This window comes from Neodiprion lecontei, chromosome 5, assembly GCF_021901455.1.
Source record: "Neodiprion lecontei isolate iyNeoLeco1 chromosome 5, iyNeoLeco1.1, whole genome shotgun sequence".
NCBI classification, from domain to species: Eukaryota; Metazoa; Arthropoda; class Insecta; order Hymenoptera; family Diprionidae; genus Neodiprion; species Neodiprion lecontei.
In genome coordinates, this window is record NC_060264.1 from 24,310,260 (window position 1) to 24,336,599 (window position 26,340).

The 26,340-nt window shown below is 38.9% G+C and overlaps 1 protein-coding gene across 5 annotated transcripts in view; it reads left to right on the top strand.

Annotated features, from left to right (window-relative positions):
• Nucleotides 1-26,340, top strand: part of LOC107221596 (protein turtle homolog A) — a 413,977-nt gene that overhangs the window by 302,782 nt on the left and 84,855 nt on the right. For all 5 annotated transcript variants that reach the window (XM_046739373.1, XM_046739374.1, XM_046739371.1 and 2 more), the window contains one exon: nt 25,703-25,928. In XM_046739373.1, coding sequence (XP_046595329.1) covers nt 25,703-25,928 — 226 coding nt within the window. The remainder of the gene's footprint in view (nt 1-25,702; nt 25,929-26,340) is intronic.

A 26,340-nucleotide genomic window follows, 5' to 3' on the forward strand; every position in this document is an offset into this window, starting at 1 on the left:
AAGCGCTTCGTTTGAAACCAACTCGCTTCGGTACGGAAGCAACGAAGCGATAGTCGAGAGATGCTCGCCCGTTTAAAGATGCGGGTTGAGTGCTGCAGCCGGATCAAAAACTTGGCCGAGCGGGAACTTGCTATTAATTTTCACTTTGCCAAACGTAACCGATGACCTTTCACGATCAACTTCCAAGACGTCGTTGACGGACTTGATTGCGAGAAAGCAGAACGCTCGCGACATCCGACTGTCGATAATGGCAGTATTAGCGACGTGTCGTGCGTGGTTTTAATTTTTGGAAACATTGCTTGATTGGTGATAACAGCGAGAGTCCATCAAACAAACGTTAAAGAACAGATGAACCAGTAAGAAACAGATAAATTCTGAACTAAAATTAAACAGAGAGAAAAATGTATTTGATCGATTGGTACAAGAAAAATCGAAGATTCATTCAGCAAACGCCAAATTTGTATCAGGTTGGAGAATCACGTAGCGACGTATTCTTCGTCTAACAAATTGATTATGATAAAATACAATCCTAATTTTCCCAAGAACGTAGGTAAAAATTGCGACTCGTATTTTCGAAAAAATAATTCAATCAACTGTTACAGTTCTGCAGTTCACTGAATGTTATTCGGTACAATCTTTGTCGAGAAGAATTGGAAAAATATTTATCTATCTATGGCAGAAATTACAAGTCTTATACGGAATACTGTCAATTTTCATTTTGTGAATTGCTAGTTGAATAATTCAAAACGATATCTTGAAAAACATCGATGTAAAAAGAACGTTTAACATTGAGGTATCTACAAGCTTTTTCCGATAATCGCTTCAATTTATTCATCATCTATAATTGATTATAAAGTTTTGTTCGAACGGACAGTTTACGATATCGTATTTTGAAATTTCCATGATCTGTTTTCCCCCAAAGAGAAAGTATATTTACCGCTTCGATCAATTTCACGAATTTTTTTTAATCAAAATTATACAAATTTTGCTCCGTTGTAACTGTAAATATATACCGATGATAAAAAATCACCGCGACTTACCGTGCTCAAAAGATTAAAATGTTTTTTACAAACCGTTCGAGATCATACAGATCGAAATGATGTGAAGGATCATCTAAGGATCCAACGTCAACAAAGTAACGTAATTCTGTAAAAAAGTGAAAATTTCTTAACTTACGCAGAACTGTGAAATTTCATTCTTATTCCCATGTTTTTCATTTCTTTTGCTCGTCTAGTATATTAACTTTTCAAAGAAGTAATCGGACCTAACCGTCACGAGTCTTCCTTCGTTTATCAAATATCTTTATATACATATATATAAATATATGTATATTTGAATCGGCCCCAATTCAAAGACGCACAACCAAACCGAGAATAAATCGTCGGTGGATTTCTGTTCGTTCCGCGTGACAATCGTTAAGCGTCTTATTATACGTATAATACAGACCCCAACACCGGCTTAGCGGCTTTATACTCTGGTAACAATGCTTGTTTCGATAACAGCGAGTTACAACAGGTAAAGAGTGAAGCGATGCGACAGTAACGTCGTCTCCGATGTTTTTTGGGAAAATATCTGACCCTGGAGTCGGTTTGTGTACAAATACGTTGTACCCATTCAGCAGTGAAAAGTTCTCCGAATCTCCGTTTCTCAGAAGTTAATGAGCCGGAAGCTTTGGCGCATTATTCTCCGACTGTTCCTGTTCCTTTCTTCCGTCTTATTCCCCGCACCTCTCGCCTCTCCTCGTCCAGCAAAATTCGTTTCTCCTTGGCAGATATTCGTTTCGACGAACGAACCGTTTCGAAAAATCACACCAGCTTTTGTTATCTCTGCATGCATCGTTTCCAACGATTCGTGAAAGGCGACGACGTGCGACGTGACGCTGAGATAAGATCGCCACTCTTGAACCGCCTCCACTCGAGACGGCAATCAATGAACGGAAATTCGTTACACGACAAGGAAGCTCCGAATTGCCAGCTGTTACAACGCCGGATTCGGCGTCACTTGAAGCCGGAAACTCCTGGAGGGGGGCTAACTAAGTGAGTTTTCCGGCCCGAAGAGCATGCCCTGGTCTTCTATCATCCTTCGCTCTGCTCCTTGGACGCGTAAATACCCTGCGAAGAACGGTGCAAAAATCTTCCGCACGCACCCATCCACCGGCAATAAATTCCCATCCCTTCGCGCGAAAGAGAAACAAAAGTACAATACGTGTGCGTGTATATGCGAAGGAAAGAACAAAGTGAAAGTTGAAGCGGGACGGAGAAGCAGAAGGTACTGTTCGCAACTGTATCGAAACAAACTTCGCAGTTCCAGCAGTGAACAGGAGCCGCACCCCCATCAATGATGAGGTGACACTTTGGGCACCTTAGTTGTTTTTCTCTGAAAACACACCGGTTGTATTTTTTCAAAGTGAAAACCTATTTTTACCCTTCAAGTGATCTGTTTTTTTTTTTTTTTTTTTTGTTTTTTTTTTTCCCCCAACCTTAGATTCAGTTCACGGTTCACCTGCATTCACGGGCTGCATGCTACGTTCCGATATCAAATGTCTGAGGAATTAGTGACGGAAAGAAGGTTGCGAGAATTAAGTCTTCAAACATTTATTCAACTTTCCGTACCTTTCACTCTACACCTCGGTCATCCTGTATTTTTTTCTTCTTTGAGGTTTTCTTCAGCGAAATTCTGTAAGCCTTGAATGGACTTTACCGAACATAGTTATTCAAGTTGGATCATATTATGGTTATCTGATTTTATTTCAATGGATTACCGCCGGACAGCTTTTCAGAGCTTTTGCATGACTTGTTTGAATAGGTTTCCGGACCAGCAGAATATCGCAAATAACCAGAGTTCTTATGTTTCTCAACGTTCGCATTTCCAGCATGAGTTACTGCGCAGTCGTTTCGAGTGTACAATGAGAGTGCACTTTTGAAAAGGGCTGGGCAAGACACAAAATGTATAAAGTAATGTGGATGACTTTAAATCTGGAACGAATCTTCCAATCAAATTGTAAATCACTCATTGGAAACACACGACAAGAATAATGCAAATCCCAATGAGCGGCGATTTCGAAACTGGTACAAAAAGCCGGGATTCTTTTTACCCAAAATTTTATACCTCAAGTCCAGTAGTATTTTCCGTGCCAATGACTGGCACGTAGCAAGAAACTGTTTTCTAACCATACATCAAAACCATCGGAATCCCACGAATTGTGTTTCCTCCGAATAGCTATTTGCCCCAAACAGAGATGTGAGGTTAGTTCGAACTTCAAACAACTCCGAATCACGCCCCCGTGACTCTGAGTGTCTTTGGACAAGTTAGACCGATCCCCTTAGCCTGTCGACCAAATCTGTGTAACTTTATACTTCCCTGAAAATCAGTTTCTAATTGCATACCCGCACAGCTAGTGAGGAACAGCAGGACGCTTTGATCTGTAAGATCTGACGTCCAGTGAATTCAATTGGTTTTAAGTTGATCAGCTCGTTTGTTCACACGGCATTCTACCCCCTAAAAATTTCTTGAGAAATTTCCAAATTTTTACTGCGAGGCTGTACAAATTATTCATTCCTGATATTCCGAACGATTGAATCATCGTTTAACAAATTCGACAACTCTTAAAAGATTTGAATATCATAACACCAAACGGAAAGAGAAAAGTATCGTACAGTTTATAACTTCTGTAGCGAATGTATGGACGGTACTTTTTGGGAGTTAAGATCTACATAAATTGTAGAAAAAACTTACGAATCCGATAACAAGATTTGACTGGAAAAAAGTAATATCCGTATATTCACCACACAGATGTAAAACCTTCGTTACATTTTTTTTTTTCCAAGTAGCCACTTCTTCACCAGAATACCAGTCATTTTCCTTGCGGAGGTTTCATCATTTTTCCAAACACTTGCAAGAACCATCAAATCATACGCCGGATAAACTCGTCATAAATCGAATCCCATTAAAAGTATCCTAAACGACAAGCATCGAGTCAGCCATCGTGGGTGCGAAGCACACATGCCTTCCAACAATCGAGCATTAAGGCTAACTCGAATTTAAGGCGTTCCAATGCTGGCCGCGGACTGTAACTTCCGGTTACCACGCAGCCCGGATCTGCCGTAACGATCTTCGCGTTGCGGAGTCCTTCCTTCCCCGTTTTCCATCCCCTTTCTCTCAGCTCTCCCCTTGCCCTCGAGGACTCGGCAAAATAGCGGTCGTCTCTCATCTCGGTGCGGAGACGAAAATTGCATTTATATTTTTGGTAACGGGCTCGTTACTCCGGAAGGAGCCTCGACGTCGCGTCGCGTCTGAGTCCTGCAGGTGCGGTTAGTTCTCGCCTCCCCCTGTCTCCCCCTCTCGTTTTCCCGCCGTTTGACGCTCTTCCACATCGCAGACCTCGGCGGCCATTAAGGAGAACACATTGCCGCGGCGTGCGGCCGAGTCTTTCGTGTTTTCTTCGTCCTGCTTTTCATTCTTTTTCGCTTTTCGGGTTTTCTTTCTTTCTTTTTTGTGTTTCCGTTTTTTTCATTCGTTTTTATTCACCGCTTCATTCCCCTTGTTTGAGCTTTTTAAGCACTACTTACGCTCGTACCTACGCCAACCTTTGACCCTCGAGCTTTGGCACATTCCCTGTGCTTTTAACGAGGGACTCTCGTGTTCCTAAAAGCAACCATCAACTCACCCAGCAAATTCATACGACTCGCACCCGTTTGCCGCAGATTCTTTCTTCTCTGTATGAGGAGAAATTCGATCACACGGTGCAAGGTTTTCAAATTAAAAAAAAAAATCGAAACACTGGGTAGAGAAACGATGTCGTACCCACCTCGGGATGTTTTTTCGATTTTGGGTTATAATATTGAAAGTTTTCGACATTTTCATTTGAAATTGGTATGATACGAAAGAGCGGTATTTACGTAACGAAACGGACTTCCGTTTGCTTCTGCAAACGACTTGATTTTTTTCATAGATAATTTGAGAAAAACATCGAAATGTATACCAAGATAGAACACCGTCGTGTACCTTGAAACGCAAACACGTCAATTATTTTTTTGCGGCGATTAATTATTATTTCTGTCTAAAACTTTATTCAAGGTAAGAAAGGTGATGATTTTTTTTTTCTTGTCCGAGTTACGAGATGCATGATCTTTATTCAGCCATATTTAGATTCTTATCAAGTATCTGTATCGTATTATTGCCAAAATCGGTGTCATTTATTGGAGCTTTAAAAATCGACAGCGAAATCACAAAATAGTTGGTTTTCGATGCTCGATTCTTTAAATCACGTTACACGTCAAAACGACGAAGTAAATAACCAAAATTTAGCTTCGTAATTCGTTGTATCTGACTATTGATAGCAAAGTATCGCGTTTTTTTCAACTACCATCACTACACATCGATATCGACGACACATTTCAAGGTACAATATTCGTCTAGATACAACACTTTCGCCTAATTAATTTCAATTCATATTTTCTGGTTATTCAGTTTATATATTTAATCTTTTCTTATTTCAATTTACTTTGGGGAATAATAAAAGAGCAGACACAGTCGGCTCGCAATATGCTTGAGGAGTTTTTCATGTTACTCTTTCATTCATATTCCTCAAACGGACGAAAAGAGATTAACTTTCTCTTCGGTAGTTTTTCTTCTACTTTCATCTGATTCATATTATTATTATTATTATTTTAAAGCTCGTGATATCCTATAGTGAAATATTTTGCTCTTTGAAGGTGATGAAATACATTTTTCAATCAAAGATAGAACCATTTTGTAATTTATTCTTCAAATGTACAAAAAATATGGAAACTGTAATATCGAAGTTGACCTGACTTTCGGTTACAATTAAAAATAAATGAGGCTTAAACATAGAGGAATCCCATTTTGCACAGTACCGTTAACCCTCCATTCAAGTGGTAAAAAGTAGAAAAACAAAAATTAGGTGGATTTTGTTTGTCTGTAAACTTGGGACGGTTTTGTCGTCGAAAATCTATTCAAGAGGTTGAATTCAGGGAAATTTCGTTGTCAGCAGAAACCGATATCCGTTGATTGATTGATTGCATTTGGCTGTATAGAACTGATGGAGTTTTTGTTTTTTTACCCAACATTATTGAGTTGATCGAAAAAATAATTGAAATCACCAAGATATATAATCGCGTAATCAAAATATAATTCAACATTCATCAAATCTATATTTGAACGAGAAAAATTATGAGCGTTACGTGCTTGAGATTTTAAAACCACTCCAACAGTGAAAATCTTAAAGGTTTCATATCAAAGGTTAAAGTATATCTTCGTTATATTTCTTGGCATTAATCATTCTCACGCAATTTAATTTTCCACTGGTAAAGACAGGTGATAATTTTTTCATTCTTCTCAAAAAACGTTTGGTAAGGAATTTTTCTGGGACACGAGATGCAACAGGATAATCTTCTGTATCAAAATTTTTCACTTAATAAATTCACTACAACTTATTAAAAACTTTGTTTCACTCGACTGGACGATTGATGATCTTTTATACATAATTCTGTAGGTTAAACGTTCGCTTATAGAAATTAATCAATTCTAAACCAGAAAGTCGGAGTTACTCTTTTTTTTTCTCAGGCATTCTTAATTTTGACGCTGAGAAAATGATGCCAATGATTTTTTCAAACTTCAACGCGTTCATTCGATGACAGTATCAGAGAACATTCTCTTTCAAATTTAAGTAGACGTCTACCGACTCTGCTCAATGTTTCAGGCTTACCGATAACTCACGACTATCAAATTGATCGATCCTTATTCAATTTCGTTTACTTTCGGTCCTTCATTCGCCTCATTCCTACAATGATCCTACCAAATTTCCTTACTTCTCCAATCAAAAATCCATCAGCCTAAAAGACTATCCAGACTTAGAACGAGCCTTGCAAAACGAGTGTATAATGAACATCAATCGCGTCACTACCGCGTGAAGATAAATCGCTAGTTGGAGAAGATCGTCGGGATGATACGACAACGATGGAGGGAACTGATCCTTTTTTTATTGACTGGTCGAACGAAAAAGTGACACCGAGACTTTCGGTGGACGGAAAATCGCGAAATGAGATCAAAGAATCTGCTAATTGCTTGGCAAAAAGCAAAAGGGAAGCCGGTGATCCCCGTTCGTCCTTTCTCAAGACGGACTACGGGGATTCGTAGAAAGGATCTGAAGAACGTTTCCTACCGTCGTTTGTCCGGATCCTGACCAAGCGCATGGCTGTTTAACCGGACGTGGATTCGTCCTCTTGTTCTTTTTCCATATTTTTTTATTTTTATTTTTCTTTTTCTTCTTTCTTTCTTTTTTTCTCTTCGCTAGCAGCGGGGAGGATTTGTTGCCGAAAGTATACAGTCGAGCCTGATCTGGCGCGATGATATTGGCTTATACAGCCGAGCACGGGTTGCCAGAATCGGAGCTCACGATCGAGCTCATCCTTGCTCCGAATCCTTGACGTTTAGCTTGTGAAATGCCTTGAGTGGCACTAACAAGCTGAACTTGAATTACAGGAATTCTCATCGCAGTTTGATTCGGGAAAACGATCCATGTCGGATAGACTGGGAAAACAAGGATGCTGAATATTGAACATTGTGGAAAAGTATGAAACGTCGAGTAGTCCGTTTCAGCAGAAAAAATTACCGAGAAACTCGAGCGTGGTTGAAAAAATTTTTATCCAAAAGTTTGAACGAGCTTTTTTACCGAAGGGGAATGACCAAAGCACCGACATCGAATCATTAGAGTGAATGATAGGGATTATGGGGAATAAGCTCGTATACATTCGTGTTTAATTTATTTCCTGTATCTGTGGTGGTTTTAGCATACAAACGCGTAATTGAAAGCACGGTGCGGTGTCTTATTTAGAAGAGCTTAACACTGGCTTAATTATCGCGTCACTCAATGTAGGCAGCTCGTAGTTAGCTCAAGGAATACCCGCAAACTGTTGAAAACAGTACATAATCCACATATCCAGTTGCGTAATTGAGTCTCCTTCTCCAAACTCCAGTAAAAGCTCCGTAAAGATTATCCAATTTGATCGAAGTATCTACGCAATGTGCAAGCTGTAGAATTTTGTTCTTTGAGGAGATTGATTGGCTGAAAATCGATACCAGTGTACCAGTTCGATTTCGCTTTATAACGGTTGATTTTGTTCAGAAAATCATTTTCTACAAACATATTAAATTAATTTTACGCATCAGGTTGGTAGCGTTAAATTTTTAATTTTACCACGTTGCCCTTATGTTGATTAAAATCAACGTATGTTAATATTTGATAAATTACTGAAAGAAAAAACTGAATCTTTTCATTGACTTTATGGAAAATAATCTTCCGATTGTGAGTGAAATGAAATCGAACGATTCTACTACATTTTTTTAAGCTATGTGAAACGGTCTGAAATGAAGTATCGATATAACAGATATAGTTGTTTATAATTCGAAAATTTTATATTTTTTGTGTTTTTAAAAGTCTCCGTAGCTTGAAAATATAACAAGTACATGGAATACTATGGAATGTACGATTATCAATTAATAAAATTAATACCAACTTCTGGCCAAACAACCCTTTGAATTGTTGTCGAATTTCGTTTCTATCGTCTACAAAAGCCTTCGTTTTATTTACAGTCGTTCATTTTGTCAGTTTATCACATTGAAAAATGTCGCCTTTTCTGGCACTTTTCCTTTCCATTCTCATCTCAATTGTACCAGAAATTTTTGTATCACCTTAAATATATTTTTCAAGCGTGATAATAAAAACCTTGATTAACAGATCCGAGCTTTCGAGGCAGAAAGAAAATTACGATTACGAAAAAATTGATAATTGAATCAAAAAAAAAAAAAGATATAAAACAAAATACGATTAGCGGGTCAGATTTATTAAGGCGTTGAAGTTGACGTTGAAAATTTATCACAAAAGAAAATTCATACACCGAGAGAAATTTTTAGTTCCGGTTACAGAGTCCTCAACTATTTTCATTTTTTACCAAAATCGAAAAATATAGTTCTAGGTAGACAATGAAAATTAGTTTTCTAGCCGTTACCAGAAAGCTTAGTATCCGTCAATATTCTTTCTCATTACGATCAATGTTACTTTATTTTCTTGTAACTGTTGCGAAAATTTAATTCTCGTGCAACAATAAATCGACGTTAAAGCCTTATTTAACTAAAAAAGTAGAGTCAACCTCAGAAACTGATTTTGCGTTGCAATAACCAAAAAAGGATCGACGATGGCGCAAAATGGTTAGGCGTACCTCGTTTTTCGTAATTCCAACGATATTCAAACAGTTTTTTTTTTTTTTTAACCACAACTGTTTTACTGAATTTTTCTAGTTACTGTAACAAATGAAATATTTCTCAGTGTGTATTCTTCGAACATGGTACAAGTTACGTTCTTCGGCGTGGATTGAAGGGTTGAAAGTATCAGGTAACAAGGAGCGATCGAATATCCCAGAACGTTGTCAAATCTGGTTATAATCCGGCAGACAAAGCGAGCATCTCCAGCTCCTCTATACATGGTCCAAACCCTCCTTCCTCGATCCACTTCGACTCCATCCACATCCATCCATTTTCTCATCTTATTAAACGTCTGCCGTATTCGCTCACTTTTATCCTCGAACGTAACCCTCGTCTCTTGCACCTCTTCACCCCCCTCCCCTTCCCATCACACCTCTTTCTTTCCACCTTGTACGTTTATTCTCCTCTCGCAGAGTGCGTATCGCCAATTTTCTCGAAAAAGATTCGATGAATTTCCAAACGGCCCTCGGCAAGATGACGGCTAAAGCTTCCTCTCGGATATTGTATTGCTCCTCCTCCTCCCCCATTCACGGCACCGCCAACCACCCCACGTATCTATTCCTGCCAGGAGATATAAATACGCCCGTCTAATTAGTTATATTACGCTGTCTACAATTCCTGAATTTTTTTTCATTTTTGTTGAAACACTTTGGGCCAAACCAGACCGATATGAAATTTCTCTCTCATTATCCCGGTTGCTCTTTTACCTCGGGGCTGTATTTTTTTCTTCAATTTATCGACTTTTCTCTCGTCGTATCAGGAACATTTCATCTTTCGGTTATGAAACATGGTCCTGCAACCGAGAATCTTTGAAGGATTATTATACCTTCTTTTTTCAATTTAAAAGAAAAGAAAATCAACCCAGAGTAATTCACGGTGTTTTCACATTTTTTCGTTGAAAGAAACAAAAAAGTTAGAAATATTCTTACCAAAACACCATTCGCATCACTGATTTATCTCAGTAAAAACTTTTGCGTTATAAAATTTCGCTGAAAGCCTCAACGAGCTAAATATATATCCCGAAGTATTATACACCAGCTTTCATCGCTGAATTTCCGTGAATTTCATCAAGCCTTTCTCGTCGGCAAGTAAGTGAGATGAAATTCCTTTTTATCTTCCCTTCGAAGATTTTTCCTGCCTGCAGGCGCTCTTGTAAAACATTTTTTCTCGTCGTTTTTTTTTTTTTAGTCTCTTCCTTTTTCAATTCTTGTGCGAAGAATGTGAAAATTGTCGTGACGAGAATTTTCAACCTTATTGAACATATATTGTGAACTCTTGAAGTATATTCTTTAATATTTAAACACCTGAATATATTTTCTAAAGAAATATTCGAAATTCACACGAGGTTCTTGATGGTCATGCGGAAAATTACCTTAACCACAAACTTTTCTGAGCCTAGTACTGACTGCTGGTTGGGAGATTGGTATTAATGTTGTAAAATAAGCAAGAACAATTCCTTCAAATGAAAATAAAATTACACTTGGTCTTGGAATTGTTAAAATCTAGAAATTATCACAAACTTGCGTCGTTTATTTGTGCAGTGTTAAAAATTGTCTTGTACAGATTTAGCGTATTTCAAACTCCGTACGAGCCCACGAAAATTTTACCCCGCGACTCGTAAGAATTCCCACGAATCTCACCAAGAATATGAAAATTTCCCGCAAACTAATAATCCAAACCGATACAAATGTTCCGAATGAAGAAAATTGTTGGTTTTTTTTTTGTTGTTGTAGAACGTGTGCGTAAATTTCACACCGAAACTACCCCAAATATTGAACAATGCGAAACGAGTGGAAAAATTTTCGAATCGCGTTATTCTGAAAGACACCGAGAACCAAACTTGCAATTCGCGTATCACTGACCCTGTAATTCGACAAGATACTTGGCGTATTTGCAAATAAGGGGTGAAACGGTGGTCCGGGGATAAGCGAAGCACGTGTTTGTACGCTCAGGGATGCTTCTCGTTGACAATATATTCGTACAGAAACGGTGGATTAAGCGACATTTTCGACGCATCGTCACAAGGCTCCATTTAGTCCAGACTCGCCCCTGGGATTCGGCCTTACCGCCTCTACGCCAAACATGCAGGGTGTTTACCGAGGGCGAAATATCTCGTCAAAGACCGGATCATAATCCAAGGATACCCCGAGGGTTCGGCGTACCTGTTACCAGAATCCAGCAACCATGGATCGGGGAAAGCTGACCGCCCGTAACGCGATACGGTCGATGTGTAACCCACCCTCTACCAACAACGGTTAGTGTTACAAAACCGTTCGCTTCTGGGTAAGCGGGCATTCGTCTCCTTGGTACATCGATGAGGGTGGGGGTGGGGGGGCGAAATTCCGAAAAGCCAAAAAGTCGATAAACGATCGTTGTACCGAAATCGGGATTTTCGATAAATCATCCAGTAGAATAAACGTATTCCCGAAAGTTCACTGGACCGAATGCTCTTTTATCCGAAACAGTATTTTCATAACGCAGCGCAGAGTATGAAGATTAGAAAAATGAAAGTTACGAAATTAAAAATCGATAACGGCTAATACTTCGAACAGCCTAAAAATGAAAATTCAGAAGGAGCAAAATTTCGCAATCTGCAAAAGGATCAGAATCCCGAAAGGACGAAATGCCGGATCTCCCGAAGATTCCGAATTTGTGAACTTCGGTGGTCAGTCGTTGTTGATAAATCCGGATTCGTGAATTTTCGAAAAAGTCACGAGTGTCTGACATTTGAAAAGTCAACTTTTGACCGTTCCGTATTTTCGCTAATCAATATTTGTTATTTCGCAATTTTATCCTTCCTAAAAAAAAAATAAAAAATTCCGTACAAATTAATTATACATTTTGGTGATCTTAATTTTTATTTTTCTACGAGACAACTTCCCGTTTCCAACTGTCGGTAATTTGACTTTCGGTATTTTGTCCCGTCGACTTTTTGGTCTTTCGTATTTTTGTACCCCACCCATTGGCCGACGATTACTACATCGGTGTGCTGACGACATTCACAAAAGTTTTAAGTTAGGTTTTGTTCGTTCTTTTTCGATACAAATCCCAAGAAAATGTCATTCGTCACCTAGCCACAAGCAAAAATTTTTGAATTTGTTTACCGGCGTGATTTGTGCTTTCAATTGTAATCCGAAGCTAGTCAACACTCGAAAGAGCGTTAAGCAGGGTCCAAATTTTTTATTCACCAAATTAACGATTCATCAAAATTCTGAAACTTTCAAATACCGAGGGCCGTTATTACGAATGAGATGAATGCAAAAGATTCATAGAACAGCACTCATCGGGGGGCGAAAATTCCAAATTGCCGAAATTCAAATCAACCGCATTGTGCAGAACTTCATCTGCCTAGATAGTCAAGATTCCTATAGGTTCGAGTATCTGTACTACCGAGTCTACAGGGTCAATATTACGGATAGTTCAAACTTCTAAAGGTCCAGAGTTCCACTGTTTAGAAATTTCGGACGGTCCGCAATTCGGAACGGGCACCTAATAAATTGCGAAAACTTTCTTTCAAGCCGTTGTGGAGATTACCCGACAGAAGCACTGATAAACATATTGTTAGTAATGTTCCATACTTCAATCAGAACGGATCTTTTAACATTTGGATTAATTAGATTTGACAGTTCGCCAGAATTTTGAGTTTCCGACATCTGGACCGATAACTTTACACGTGATTGCCTTTTTCAGTGAATCTTTCAAAAAACCAATTGTTTAGTTTCAAATTAGCTTAGAAGCTGTAAAAGTAACAAAATTACAATTAATTCTTGTTAATTAAATTGATTTGGTCCTTCACCGAAAATTGTTTCACTTGTCGTAAACTGTACTTTGTTTTTCTCGTTTATACATAAATCGATAAGTTGAAGTCAATTGCGAATAAATTAAAATTCATGATTGAATATGAAATGTATAACAAAAGTTTCATACTTCACCATCGTATTTTATTCCTAGCACGATACGTTTAAACTGTGCGAATATTAGTGTTACTGTCAACTTTTAACTAAGGTGAAAAAATCGTTGTACAATTTTTGCAAGTTGAAGTTAGCGTCGAAGAACATGAGTAAATTATTTCATATGCAAAACCTGACGAAGAAATAAATATTTTGTATAAATAAAAATACTGTAAATGATATCGATGGTCTAGTAGATCGCACTCGCGCATTGTCATCTACGTGAAGACAGTTCGGTATTCCTTTTTCTCATTTTATCCGTTTGTTTACTGCGTATAAAGTTCGATGAACTTTGTTTACAAACTATAAGTTTAAATGAAAGTGTCTCAGATTAAATAACCTACATTCTGATGTTAATTGAAAAGTTTCATCCAAGCGAAGATTGGAATTGTGATAGAAATTCATTGTACCCGTGGCGAGTTTCTGCGATCTTTGTAATGCGCGTATACACAGGGTGATCTTGCACAAAACCTCGAAATCGATCACGGCTCGTCTGTTCTAGCAAAATTCCATTTCTCATCAGCCAATGAAATCGGCATTAATTACACGGTAGCGACTCGCGAAACCTTTATTTCGCCTTATCTTGCTCACGTTGGTTAAAGTGACGAGTGTTTCAATCAGCTGAACAAGGGACGAACTCCTGAGCCAACCGACTTAAACCCATTACTGATACAATTGAAAATAGTCACCCTGTATTCATCGTGTCTCTGCGCAGTGTATATAAAACAACTGCGATACGGAATACGTGAAATGACTGTGGAAAGTTGAGATCGGGCAGGAAAGGGAATTAAGGCGCAAACCGGGAAATTGCGTGTCTTCCGTAGATTAACACTACTCGCTTCGCTTCGAGCCGAGTTTACAGCGATTTGACTCACTGGTAAATTGATTTAATTACCGTCTAGACTAGTCGGCTCGGTCTGACGCATTGCCGCCCTTTGCCCTCCGCGCCCTTCGCATAATGTAAGAACTACCAACTATCGTCAAGGTACATCACCGATTTCTAACCCTCGCCCTCAACTACGCGGAACCGGGGAGAGATCTCTCAGCGAATGAACGATCGCGTCAAACATCCGAATTTCCTTAAATGTGTTCGGGCACCTTCCATGATACACATGTATAATTCCATCCGCCGTACGGCTGGCAACATCTGTAAGTAGGAAAGATATTTCTTCCCTAATTGGTTTTCAAATGGCGAACATTCCAATGGTCTTCGATATGTCTGTGGATTGTAATCTGAGAACATTATATTATCATGCGATTTACAGATCTCTTACAAATCCATGGTTATCCATCAGCTCGAATGATACCGGTAAGGTACCATATATACTTTCCATCGATTTCCCGAATCAGCATTAAAAGTATTCACTTGTTTGTTTATGAGTCCAGTCTCTTATGACCCTTCATCCATGCTTTACGTCAGATAACATAAATGGGAGACAACTCGTGGCGACGAATCCTTCATCAAGAAAAAAAAAAAAAAATGGAACTTGGTGCAGCATTTATCCTTACAGAAATATCCTATTGGATATGCCGAGCAGAAAGGAATACGCGAGTCGTGAAATTGACGGTCGCTATTCGATACGATCTGAAAAGCATGGTTCAATTCTTTATTCAATCTTGTCGATCGGTGCGCGTGAATCGAAAGAGTGCTGATGATACTTGAATGCTTGCTCCCTCTTTTATCCGTAGATATAGGTTATGGATTTTACGTATTGATTCACCCGTAATGGTTCGCCATTTCCGAAGACATACGTTTGCTGATTATAAGTATAGGTAATTTTGTCTCTTCTCATTTTGATATCAGGTATACGTGTCACAGTGTGTAACATTTTGGAATCACTGGTAGCTGAACTAGTCCGATATGTACGAAGTACACCGTTGAAAGTGGCGATAATAGAGAATAAAGAAAAAACGTGTTTAGTGCGTATCATTCCATTAGAATAAATCCACCCACAGCAACATTAACGAATCGTGAATATATCTACGCCTGAATATAAAGGCTGTAGTGAAGCACTTCTGATTTCTTAGCAAGATTAAGAGTAATGCGAATCTGAGTAGGTGAAATAAAGAATAAGAAGTATCCGAAATACCGCTGAATAATAGCTGTGAATTGAAGCAAAAGTTGGTGTGTCGGTGAAGTGAAATTATCGCTTGATACGCCTTTTGACATTTCCCTGACTCGGCCGCATTAGGCTTCATTCGAGAAAATCGGCAACCAGATTAGACGTCGCATCAACGAGCCAAGCACCGGTGGCTTGGTGAATTTACTCAGTTTCGGGTTTCAAAGTGGCGTGTTACGGCGATAGTATCAAAGCCGTCAAACAGTGGCTGGAATACCTGACAAATTCCCGGAGTCGAGGGCAAACGCGTACATCATCCACTTCAGGAATCGCGCAGTGCCAGGTCGATTCCGGAAGGCAGGACGAAGAGTGATGAACCGTCTGTCCGTTGGACGAAACGGAAACGAGGAGTAAGACAAAGAGAGGATGAGTGAGGGTTGGAAAGACGAATGCGGAGGGCAGTCTTCTCTGGTCTGGGGTCGATGCTTATTTTCCAACGAAACAGCCTCGCTTTCCGAGGCAAGCAATCCAATTGTATACTTTTTATCCGTGTTGTTCACTCCGCGATTGTTTTTCCTGCATTCTCAAACGCGAGACGCGGTGCGTCAACACGCCGCTGGCGGTTCGCTGCAGTTTGGATTTGGATTAATTGAGTAATACTTTCTGTCACGAACTCGATGTAGCTGGATAACCACGGCAGAAATGAATAAATTAGGTCGGTAGATTCGTTTGCGCCGAGCTCCTGGTCGCACCGGTCTATTCAAACTGCAGGGAAAATCCAATTGCCAAGTGAAGTTCTTTAAATCACAGTAACCCGGCGGTGCCGTTTCGCTTTTCATGCACTACCTACGGTGAATGGAAATATCAAACGCTCTGAGTACCAACTTCGAGTTTATTATTAATGTGAAATACGGGGATTAAAACTACCGCCAGAACAGTGAAATTGTAAAGCTATATTCGAGGTGATAATGCAATAACAAAGTTTAAGGTTCGCAGAATGTTCCTCAGTTGTCAGTATATTCTCACGGTATCACATTGCGAGAAAAATCTAACGTCGACTTCCGTAGAAGAATAATTTCGTCTCAATTTTACACCACGTGAACTTGAATTTTCCGAGTGAACGGAAAAATTTTTTCACAATAGTCCACGCCGGTCAATTTTACTCAATTTTAATATCATCATTTTCCGCAAGGTACGTACTGATAAAATGAAAAACAAACAAAAACGCAAGTGACTCCCGATTCTTCGCCAAATCCACCCAGCAAACATTAAACGTTCAATTCTGAGAAGCCAACTAGGAGATTTCGCGGTCGAAGTAAGTTCAGCGATGAGCCTTTGGCGCAGGATTCATTGATACATCAGGGATAACCGAGGGTGACATGCTTCGTGAACTTTGCGAGGCTACAACCTTGTAATCGCATTATCAGAATCAGGCTTTATCGGTGTCCATTGAGTTAGTATCAGTGTCAACCTCTCCCGCAATCCTGTTGCTCGGACGAAGAATACGGAGTACGGGCGCCGTCGGGAGTACTGCAAAAGGTGCTCTCATCAAAGGGGGATGATAATGGTCCTGAACAAAACACTTGGTACTGCAGCCAGCTGCTCCCGAGCTCGAGTTTCTTTTCATCGATAAAAGATTGCCTCTTCGTCCGGTGTAAATAATGCTTTCCATCTTACATCGTCGACGCCCACTTGCAGCAAGGTATACCGGGGCTTTTTATTCTATTTCGTCTTCTTCAACGACGTGCGCATCAGCCCAACGCTGAGCAGTAGACGTTGCCTCGTTTCTATCGGCAGCTACTGTTGGAACTTTCGTGACGAAGGCAGTTATTTCCTCGTTCAAGGTCCCGTTTTGTTTTGGGTTTGCATACGACGCCAACCGAGCAAAAATCTTGCACACGTGTAGGTATCGACGCTTTTGCAAAAGCTGGCGTGGCGCGGATTGGCGGAATCGTCCTAGGGATATCGAAACCCCATTACAGCCTCGAACCGTGTAATTGGCAGTAGTTACCCCGCTTCGAAACTAGCGCGCTAACCATGCACCAGACCCGTTCGATACCAAGCCTCGCAGCTGTGTCAAACACATCACTCCGAGGCTTCCAGCATCCCGGGATGTTTCCGGCAATCTACCAGTCAGCGATTAAATTCCTCTCCACGTTCATCGACTCGTGGGTTAAACCCTAGCGAACCGTCGACCGACAAGAGAGCAGGGCGACCTTAAGCTTGCTTGCTCCGGAAAGCTTTCACGGGCTTCGTACGGTGTGAAAAGAAACATTTTTGAATGTCGGATACTCGTCAATGGGTAATAATTCTTGAATGTCAGTAATTGGCGATCGCGATTTTTGAAGAAATTGGCTCAGCGATGGAAAATATCAACCATTGTGAGTAAGTAACGAATCTTCCCGACGAACAGCTACGACTTTTCGAAAACAAGCTCGGAAATTTTAACTGTAATCCGTAATCCAGCATAATTTATGCTACACAGAATTCGGGAGTAATTTTCGTTGACAATTGATGTCCCGAATTAAGCGATTTTAATATCAAAGATCACGTACGATTGTTAAGTGCACACGATATGTTATCCGGTATAATTTCTTTAACTTTGTGAATATTTGTCAAGACAATCCTTCGACGAGCTATCCGAAACAGCAATTTGCGTAATAATGCGACCGCTCAGCGCGTGGATGTTAGAAATGGTCTGCAAGTCAAGGGATAGGTACGTCAAAGGAGTGACGACCGCATCCTTGCAGCAAATAGCGGCTCGTTTATAACTTGAGGTCTAGGGTCCTCTAAATTTCGCGCATCATAGTCCGCAGTAGACGTTTCCCTGGAAATGAGCTAGTTATGGGGTAATAGCGTGATGAGTTTCCACCGAGTTTACACAGCTGTGACCATTTCGCAGTTAACGCACGGACTGAAATAGCTCACCCGTCAAAGTCAATACGCGGTTTGAAATCTCTCGATGAAATGTATGCCAGACATTGAGCTATACCACCATACAACATGGGTATTTGTTACCAAAAACTCTGATGGGTCCCTTTTTTCCAACGGTTTCGCGTAAAATCTGCTCTTTTTCTTTGCTCCGTGAGCGATATTCACACTTTAATATTAATGTTCTCCTAATTTACGGTTCGCGACATACTTTTCTCATACCCTCAACTTCCCATTGCATATGAAACGATGAATATTGGTGGTATTTATTCGTCCTTCGCAAGAAACCCACCGAAGCTCCGTAAGTCGGTTGAAAAAACTCACTTCGCCCTCACATGGCCTCCTCTTCATTCTCGCCATTCGTACCCCAAGAGGTGAATAATAATATGTTCACTATTTTATTACACCTCAGGGAAGAATATATGGGATGGCCAAAACATTTCTCATGAGAGGTTCTTTCTTGTATATATATATATATTTTTTTTCCGCTTCTTACCTTCTCTGAAACTGAGTTCCTACACTGGTAAAACAACACGAAGGGCAATGCGTAAAACTGTGAAGGGATGAGTCGGCTCCCTCCTCTTCAGCGGCCGAAGGAGGTGTGCGGCATATTAATGATAATGATAATAATCGTAATTACAACACGGTTCATAAACGATCTCAGGGTGGTAAATATTACCACGACATGATGTGTTGATGCGATGCAAACATCGCCGAGGGTGTTACTCCGGTTTTAACCCACCCTCCGAGGTGGCATCGCTGCCGAGTTAATTATGTAGTTACGTTTACGAAAGGCTGAAGTTTACAGAGTAAAGCTTTTCCATAATTTTGTCTCCGTCGGTATACGTCAGCCGACGAGACGCCGCTTCTCGCGACTAGCCTCGCACAATGCCTGCGACTTACAGCGAATCTTCTCTTAAACACCACCGCGAAGAGAGAGAGAGAAGGGAATGGGCGTGCAATTTAGCCGTCTGAGCTTTGAAAAACAGTTATTCAGCTCACGTTCGCTCTGTTCAAGACTCATGTTCAAATTTTGGGATTTTCAGGAGGGTAAAAAAGTAAAGAAAGGAACAACGTACAATGGAAAAAGTGTCTTCTCATAATTTTTCGCGAAATTTTTACTGTACTGTGTAAAAGAGACGATTATTGTTATTATTTTTATTATTATTCGTGACTACGCCTATTTCGCATGCTGTGAATGCGTTAACAGCGTCCTTTGATAAAAGATACCATTTTTTTTTCACCGTTATGTTAGCCCTGAAATATTTCAGTTAGCTTTTAGTACACACTGGAAACTCTGATAGAAGATGCTATTCGCAACCACGATTTAAACCCCTACAATCGTATGATACAATATTATATCAATAAAGTACAGGTTCAATAACTATTCGCAGCAACTATTGTTTGATTTAAAATAACATTATGTACCTTGAATCGATCAGGAGAAAGGAACCCGAATACGAAACCACTGACACGATAAATATCATTTCATGACACGATTTCATTTCAATGACAAAATATGGACGGATTGGAAGAAATGATTCACTGCTTGAAAACAACGATGAACAATTATTCGCAATCAAAATATTTTATACGCTTGGGGAAAAAAAAAAAAAAAAATCAATTCAGTATCCAAAACAATTATTTCTCCGAAATTATTACTACTCCAACTTTCTCAAATGAATTTGTTAGTTACGATTTTTATTTTTATTCTTTCATGTTTCAGAAGAGTATTATTTCTAATAAATTTGACCACACTGATTTTCAACCTTTTATCTCGTTCGTCGGTTCTGTATCCAATCTCGTTCCCCGTGAAATTGGTCGCGAATTTTCTTTCCGGCCTCCCTTATTCGTTCTATAAGTGCGTAGAAATAAACACTTCTTTCCAGAGATGTAAAAACCTCGCAATTTATTCCGGTCGCGTCATATAACTTGACTCTTGTTTCAAGAGTCGCTCGCTTTCGTCAAGTTTCCGCGGTTCAAAGGGCTGCAAAAAGAAAAAAACAAAAACAACCTTTCACAAATTCTTTGCGCTCCAAGTACTGCACGTACGGGTCTCTAATTCCTTCGAATAAGAATCGGAAAAATTTTCATCTTTTTTTTTTCAACTTCTTGTTCATCTGTTTCCAGAGGAAAAAGGAAGTTATCGTAACCAGTAAATGAAAATTTGACCATTTTTGGATGGACGTCGTCCAACGAGTTACTGGATTTCATTGATTCTGGTTTTAATCGGCATGGATTTTCCAAACTTGGAACTAATTAGATTTTGATTTTTATCGGTTCAGTAATTTTTCAATAATTCAAATGACAAAGTTGCAAAAAAACAACATAAAAATTATATCTTGAGAATGGATGAATGGATTAGAATGAAAATTGATACCATCAGGTTTTTTCGGTTGTTAATCGGGATTCTGAAGTTAGATTTACAAAATTCAAAATGCCGAATCTAATATAGTGGAAAAAAGAAACTAAAAATATGCGGATTTTGGTAGAAATTACCAGGCAGAGGTTTCTTGGATCACCGATATCGACGCCAAGATCGGACTTCCAAAATTTGTAATAATGGATCCATTATAGGAATTTGCAATAGAAAAATATCTGAGGGCCTTTAAATCGTTCGTAAAGAATCTGAATTTGTTGTTCGAGATTCGAATTCGACACTGATATTTTTTTTCTGCGACCTTGGAACCTGCAGTATGAAAATGGAAAGTTCGAGGGGTTGGCTCTCGGCCAGCCCAAAACCACTTGTTCTGCATGAAAATATCACGGTTCATCAAAGTGGAAAAAATTTTTTTGTCTGCATTTCAAGTAGTTTTCTGATATTGGTGAAATCCTCTTGAGACGGCGAGAAATCTTTCTGATGTCAAGGCAAAAGAGAGTGTCAAATCAAGTAAGATGAAATCGCAGGAACTCATGTGGAATCAATTCAAATCGACGGTAATAGCGTAAGATCGTATCTGAAATCGGGACGAAGTGGCGTGGAATCATCCCTTGAGGCGTTGGAAAATAATTATGCGAAAACAATATCGAGTTGCAGAATGAAATCGTATTTATACATTGAAACAAACCATCGAGACTCGGTTCCAAGTTCCAATCCCGACGCTTCTGATATTCGCAATTTATTTCCACATTACAATTACATCTAAGTTTGTAATTCATTCGATTCGTGAAATTGTTCAAGTAATTCAATTGTACCAACAGTGAGTAAAAGTCAATAATCTGTCCGGACGACGAGGATATTTATCATCAAATCGGCACATTTGATTGTCAAATACAAAGGGAATGTACCCGGTGAATATTAATACGATGATTGATTTTTTTTTTTTTTTCAATTCTGCAACTTTGCAGGTTTCTATCTACAGCAAACGAACCATTTGACGACTCGGTCTTCGGTGTTCCGTCGTAAAACGGTAATGAACTTTCGTAATGAGCCATAAACGCAAGTGATATAATTATCAATATGTATACAAGTATGTGTGTGTATATATATATATACACACACACCTTCTACTCGTGAAATATTTACGACTCCGAGACATTACCTTCTCTTCACTTAAAACCCTGGTAATTTCGTTCAATTTCACCCAGTTAATTACGTACCGATCGACGCTTTGAAAATTTCTGTATAGTATACAGTATCGCTTTCAACATGATGAAACTCGAGTTTGTAAGGTATACCGAATTTTAAAAGGGTATCGGAAAAACGAAATTATAAGTCTAGTCGAATTTTGAGAAGCTACGCGTCTTAAATGCACCATTCGAAAATTGAGCTGCTGATAATTAATCAATTTCGAATGAATTATTCATTCCTGTATAATATACTTATTATTAGGATTTGAAGCTATATCGAATTATGTTCATATTTTATATTCTCTATGAATACCCAAGCAGGGTTCTTACATAAAAATTCCAAAAATTATTCTTCACAAGTATCATTTTCTTCGATCAGATGCTCAATTATTATTGACGATTTGTTTTGATAGTTCGAAAATTGGAAAGTCTAGAAAGAAAGCAAAAATATTTCTGAAACTGAGAATACTGAAAATTAAGGGTAGATATAATCAAAATTAAATGTGAGATGTTTCACGTCATGTTTAAATACAAGAATTGTAATTATTTCCTTTCATTATATTTCCTAAACATTTTAGCAATATCCGTTCATCAAATCGTATATTCATTCATCCATCCAATTAATTATTCACTCATTAAATTTAAATTTTTAAATTGTCTTTGTTTAATTTTCACATGTATTGTTGAAATTTTTACTTTTTAATGTGTTGAATCATTTCCTTGATAATAACTTGACTGTTGGTGACAATTAATAAAGAACTTCTGTCGACGTTCACGTTCAAAATCGCGGGTGAATCGAACGTGATTTTTTTCGACCAATTGTCGTTTACCGAGTACGCAAGCTACACAAAAGCTCACAATTGGGAGGGATCGAACTGACGAGCCAACGTCAGCGATATCAGGCTTCGTCGATCAGTGAATGTTGGTGTGATTTTCGGGGAACATTTTCCCCGCGTATTGATCATTTGAAGGATTGTTTTCATTTACTGGCTCAACGTTTCCCTCGCGCTCCGTTCCATTTGTGAATTCCACATGATGTACGTTATGTACAACGTACCCTAATTCCGATCTGAATGATGGACGATCAGCAAATCACCTCCCGCGCTCTACTTATGTCTAAAAAAAAATCCTGAACACATTCACTATCGCACACAAATCCTGCCTCATTATTCTAATTCACTTTATTCAAGACACTTCGCTCGTGGCTAGACTTTATTTCATCACTCTTCCATAACGCTTCTGTCCATTAACTTAATACTCCGATCAATCGCTTGACCTTTGTTTTCTGGAAAAAAACTAATTTCGTTATTGCTACAACTGTAGCAGATATACAAGGTCGGTTTTGCGTACAGATTCCGATACCGACATTTTACCGACATTATTAAACCGCTTCACGGCTCAGACGCAAACCCTTTTATTTCGATAGAGGTTGTCCCCACACTGGTCTGCTTTATCGATCATCGATAATGTTGGCCAGTACAAACGAGCAAATTTTTTCAAATTTCCTTTACATCATATTTTAATCCTTTTTGTTTTGACAACTTCGTATTATCAAAAAAATTTCGTCTGATAACTTTTAATGGAGGTTTAGGAAATTTTTAAACAAATGAGGTGCATTGGTTAAAGGATACAGAATCGAAATACGTTGGAAAAACAAATACTTCCACAGCTAGATCTAATTTCATTCTGAAAGGGTTGATAAATCCTGATGTGACTTTATACCCTGAGCTGAAAAGCAGAGCTTTTTGTGTCCACCTATTAGTTTTCTCTATTTTTCATTTTCTCGTTCTTCTCTCGTACGGTGAGGTGAAAAAAGATGAAAAAACCAGGGAGTAAAAACAACCCCATAGAGAGGGAGTGACAGTACAGGGGTCGACTCGCTACAAAGTGCGAGTATGTTTACACGTCGCAACTCAGTCAGCCTAATTATCAGCCGGAGGGCGTACGGCGTGGCTCTTTGGCTCCCTCTCGTGCGCTTCACAAGGGCCTGACTTTGAGATAATATGCAAAGTAGCCCTATTAACCGGAGATAAGGGGCGGGCGTGGAAGCGCACGCAGACGAGTCTGCACAATGGGATGTATATTACGTATATAACGTCGGCGCAATTAATGTTCCATATCATAAAACGCCCGCCGGGCTTGCTCGTGCTTGGATCCCGAAATTTTTATACACCGAAATCATTTCAGAGTACAATTCAAAATTGTTGAGAAATAATTTGCTTCAATATTCATTCAACTCTTTCTGTTGAGATTCAACCTTTTTTTAACCGTTGTTTAATCATCTTTCGCTTTTGTCCTATTTTTCCTACAAGCAAGTGGTAGCGACTGTACATTTCGACGACGGAGAAAAAATGAATAGATACGGTCTGATGTACTGAGATTTAATTACATCTAATGAGATCCGAATTTCGTCTACATTTTATCTGATCTGAATATATATATATATATATATGTTTGATGGAGCCGTTTTATAATTGAAGTAAAATATTATGTACAATTCGAGAACGAGAACAAAAACAAATACAATGAATTAAGAAGCTGGGAAAGACTAACTGATCCCAAATCGAAAGAATGTTTAGACTTCTCTCTAATTGTAAGTGTCTTTCGAAAGAAATCTTTTTCGTTACCCAGCAGCTGAAGATTCTTGTCTTAAATTCGCGCTTTGTTCTTTCAAGCTTAATGAACATTGAACACTGACATAGGTGTGTAATTTATAGACGTGATTAGATCTAATCTGTGGTAGCAACGTGTAATTTATAAATCAGATTGAACAAAGACAAAATTTGAATCCAATAAGATTTAATCAAATCAAATTACATCTATTCATTTTTTTTTTCTCGGGCAGAAACTGGCGTTGAATAAAATAAGGCGATTCGGATGTTCGTGTTCGACGCGGGTTAAATTTAGGATCCGCCACAACGCGTGCAGGAAAATCAATATAACATTGAGGTAATGATATAGGATGACATTTTTTATTGCATACGGACATTTGAATTATTGATACCGAATATCAGGATATTTAATATTAAACGGGTGCGGAAGAGTGGCTATAAATTATTTTTCCCTAGACCTGTTTTATTCATTCCGATTTCTTTGTTTTTCGCGTTTCACTCGCTATTTAGATAATTGAATGATTTTCTGCTGCATGTCTTTGCGCAGTATTACCTAATTCTTAGATTAAAAAAACGGTTCGTAGTATTAAAATTTATTTGTGCACTGGATTGAAAGGAATTATTTGTAACAGGTCATAAAGCGATATTTATTCGTATAAAGTTTACTCTAAAATTATAATTTGTAACTTGAAAAAACTGAACCACTTTCTAAAATCTGGAAAAATTCAGAAAAATCCTTTCAAATTATACTGCGGAAACGCTGGGTCGAAAAATTCTGAAACGAATTACGATTTCATTTCTCTTCATGTGCTTTCATACTAAAAATTCTAATACCACTCTGAGACATCGACTTAAAATCTTTATCCAGATGTCACGGAATGCCCGATATACACATAACTTCTCCGAACTACTAGACGTTTTCACGTACATATTTTAATGCTAACTGTCCGATATCCTCACTGTCATTATTCTTTATTCCCTTTTACGACAATATTGAAATGACTTTAACGTTTCTTCTCGTTCAACATTAAACTGTCAGATCAATTTGGTTGGTCTGCGCGAAGTAGGGGGATTAAGAACTAATTTTCTATTTCTATTATAAATGATATTGTTTGCCTCGTCGATGATCATAAATAAATGAACAATTGTTTTTAGTACCATGTCCAACTGTTTTACCACAATTTTGTTTCAGGCAGACCAGTTGCATTTATTTCCACTGTCGTACAACGAAACGTAACAAGATAAACAATTTTCCATTCTATATTTATTTCTCATTTTCTATCCACTCTGCTTTCAGATGACGCCACTCCAGGTGTCCTGGGTCAGACACAGGGACATCCACCTCCTAACGGTCGGTCGTTACACCTACACGAGTGACCAGCGTTTCAGGGCGATCCACCAGGCTCAGACTGACGACTGGACGCTGCAAATAAAGTATCCTCAGCATCGTGATAGCGGGATATACGAGTGTCAAGTCTCGACGACGCCGCACATGAGCCACTTTGTACATCTCAACGTTGTCGGTGAGTCCGAAAATCCCATCGTTGACTTTCATTCCTGCGATACATACGGAACTTTATTCCCGACTCAAATCTGGCCGCGATATTCATTTGAAAATTGGAACTTGTAAATTGGCCTCATATTTGCCGGAAATCCGTTTTGGCGAAAATATGCCACTTTTGTCCCGTTTTTGAGGTGAAAAAAGTTAAATTTATGCTCGAGTGATTTGTCTGACCTTGATCGGTTAGCCCAAGAATTTTCTGCTCGGATATGCGTTTTAAACTCGTAAAACATTAACAAGTGAAATATCTCATTTTATGACTTGTTACGACGTTTTTATTTGAGTAACAGAAAAATCAAAAAACTCATCGACTCCAAGATCTAATCGGTTCTAACCTAAAAAGTTTCGAGTAGATTCAGACCGAAATCAACGAA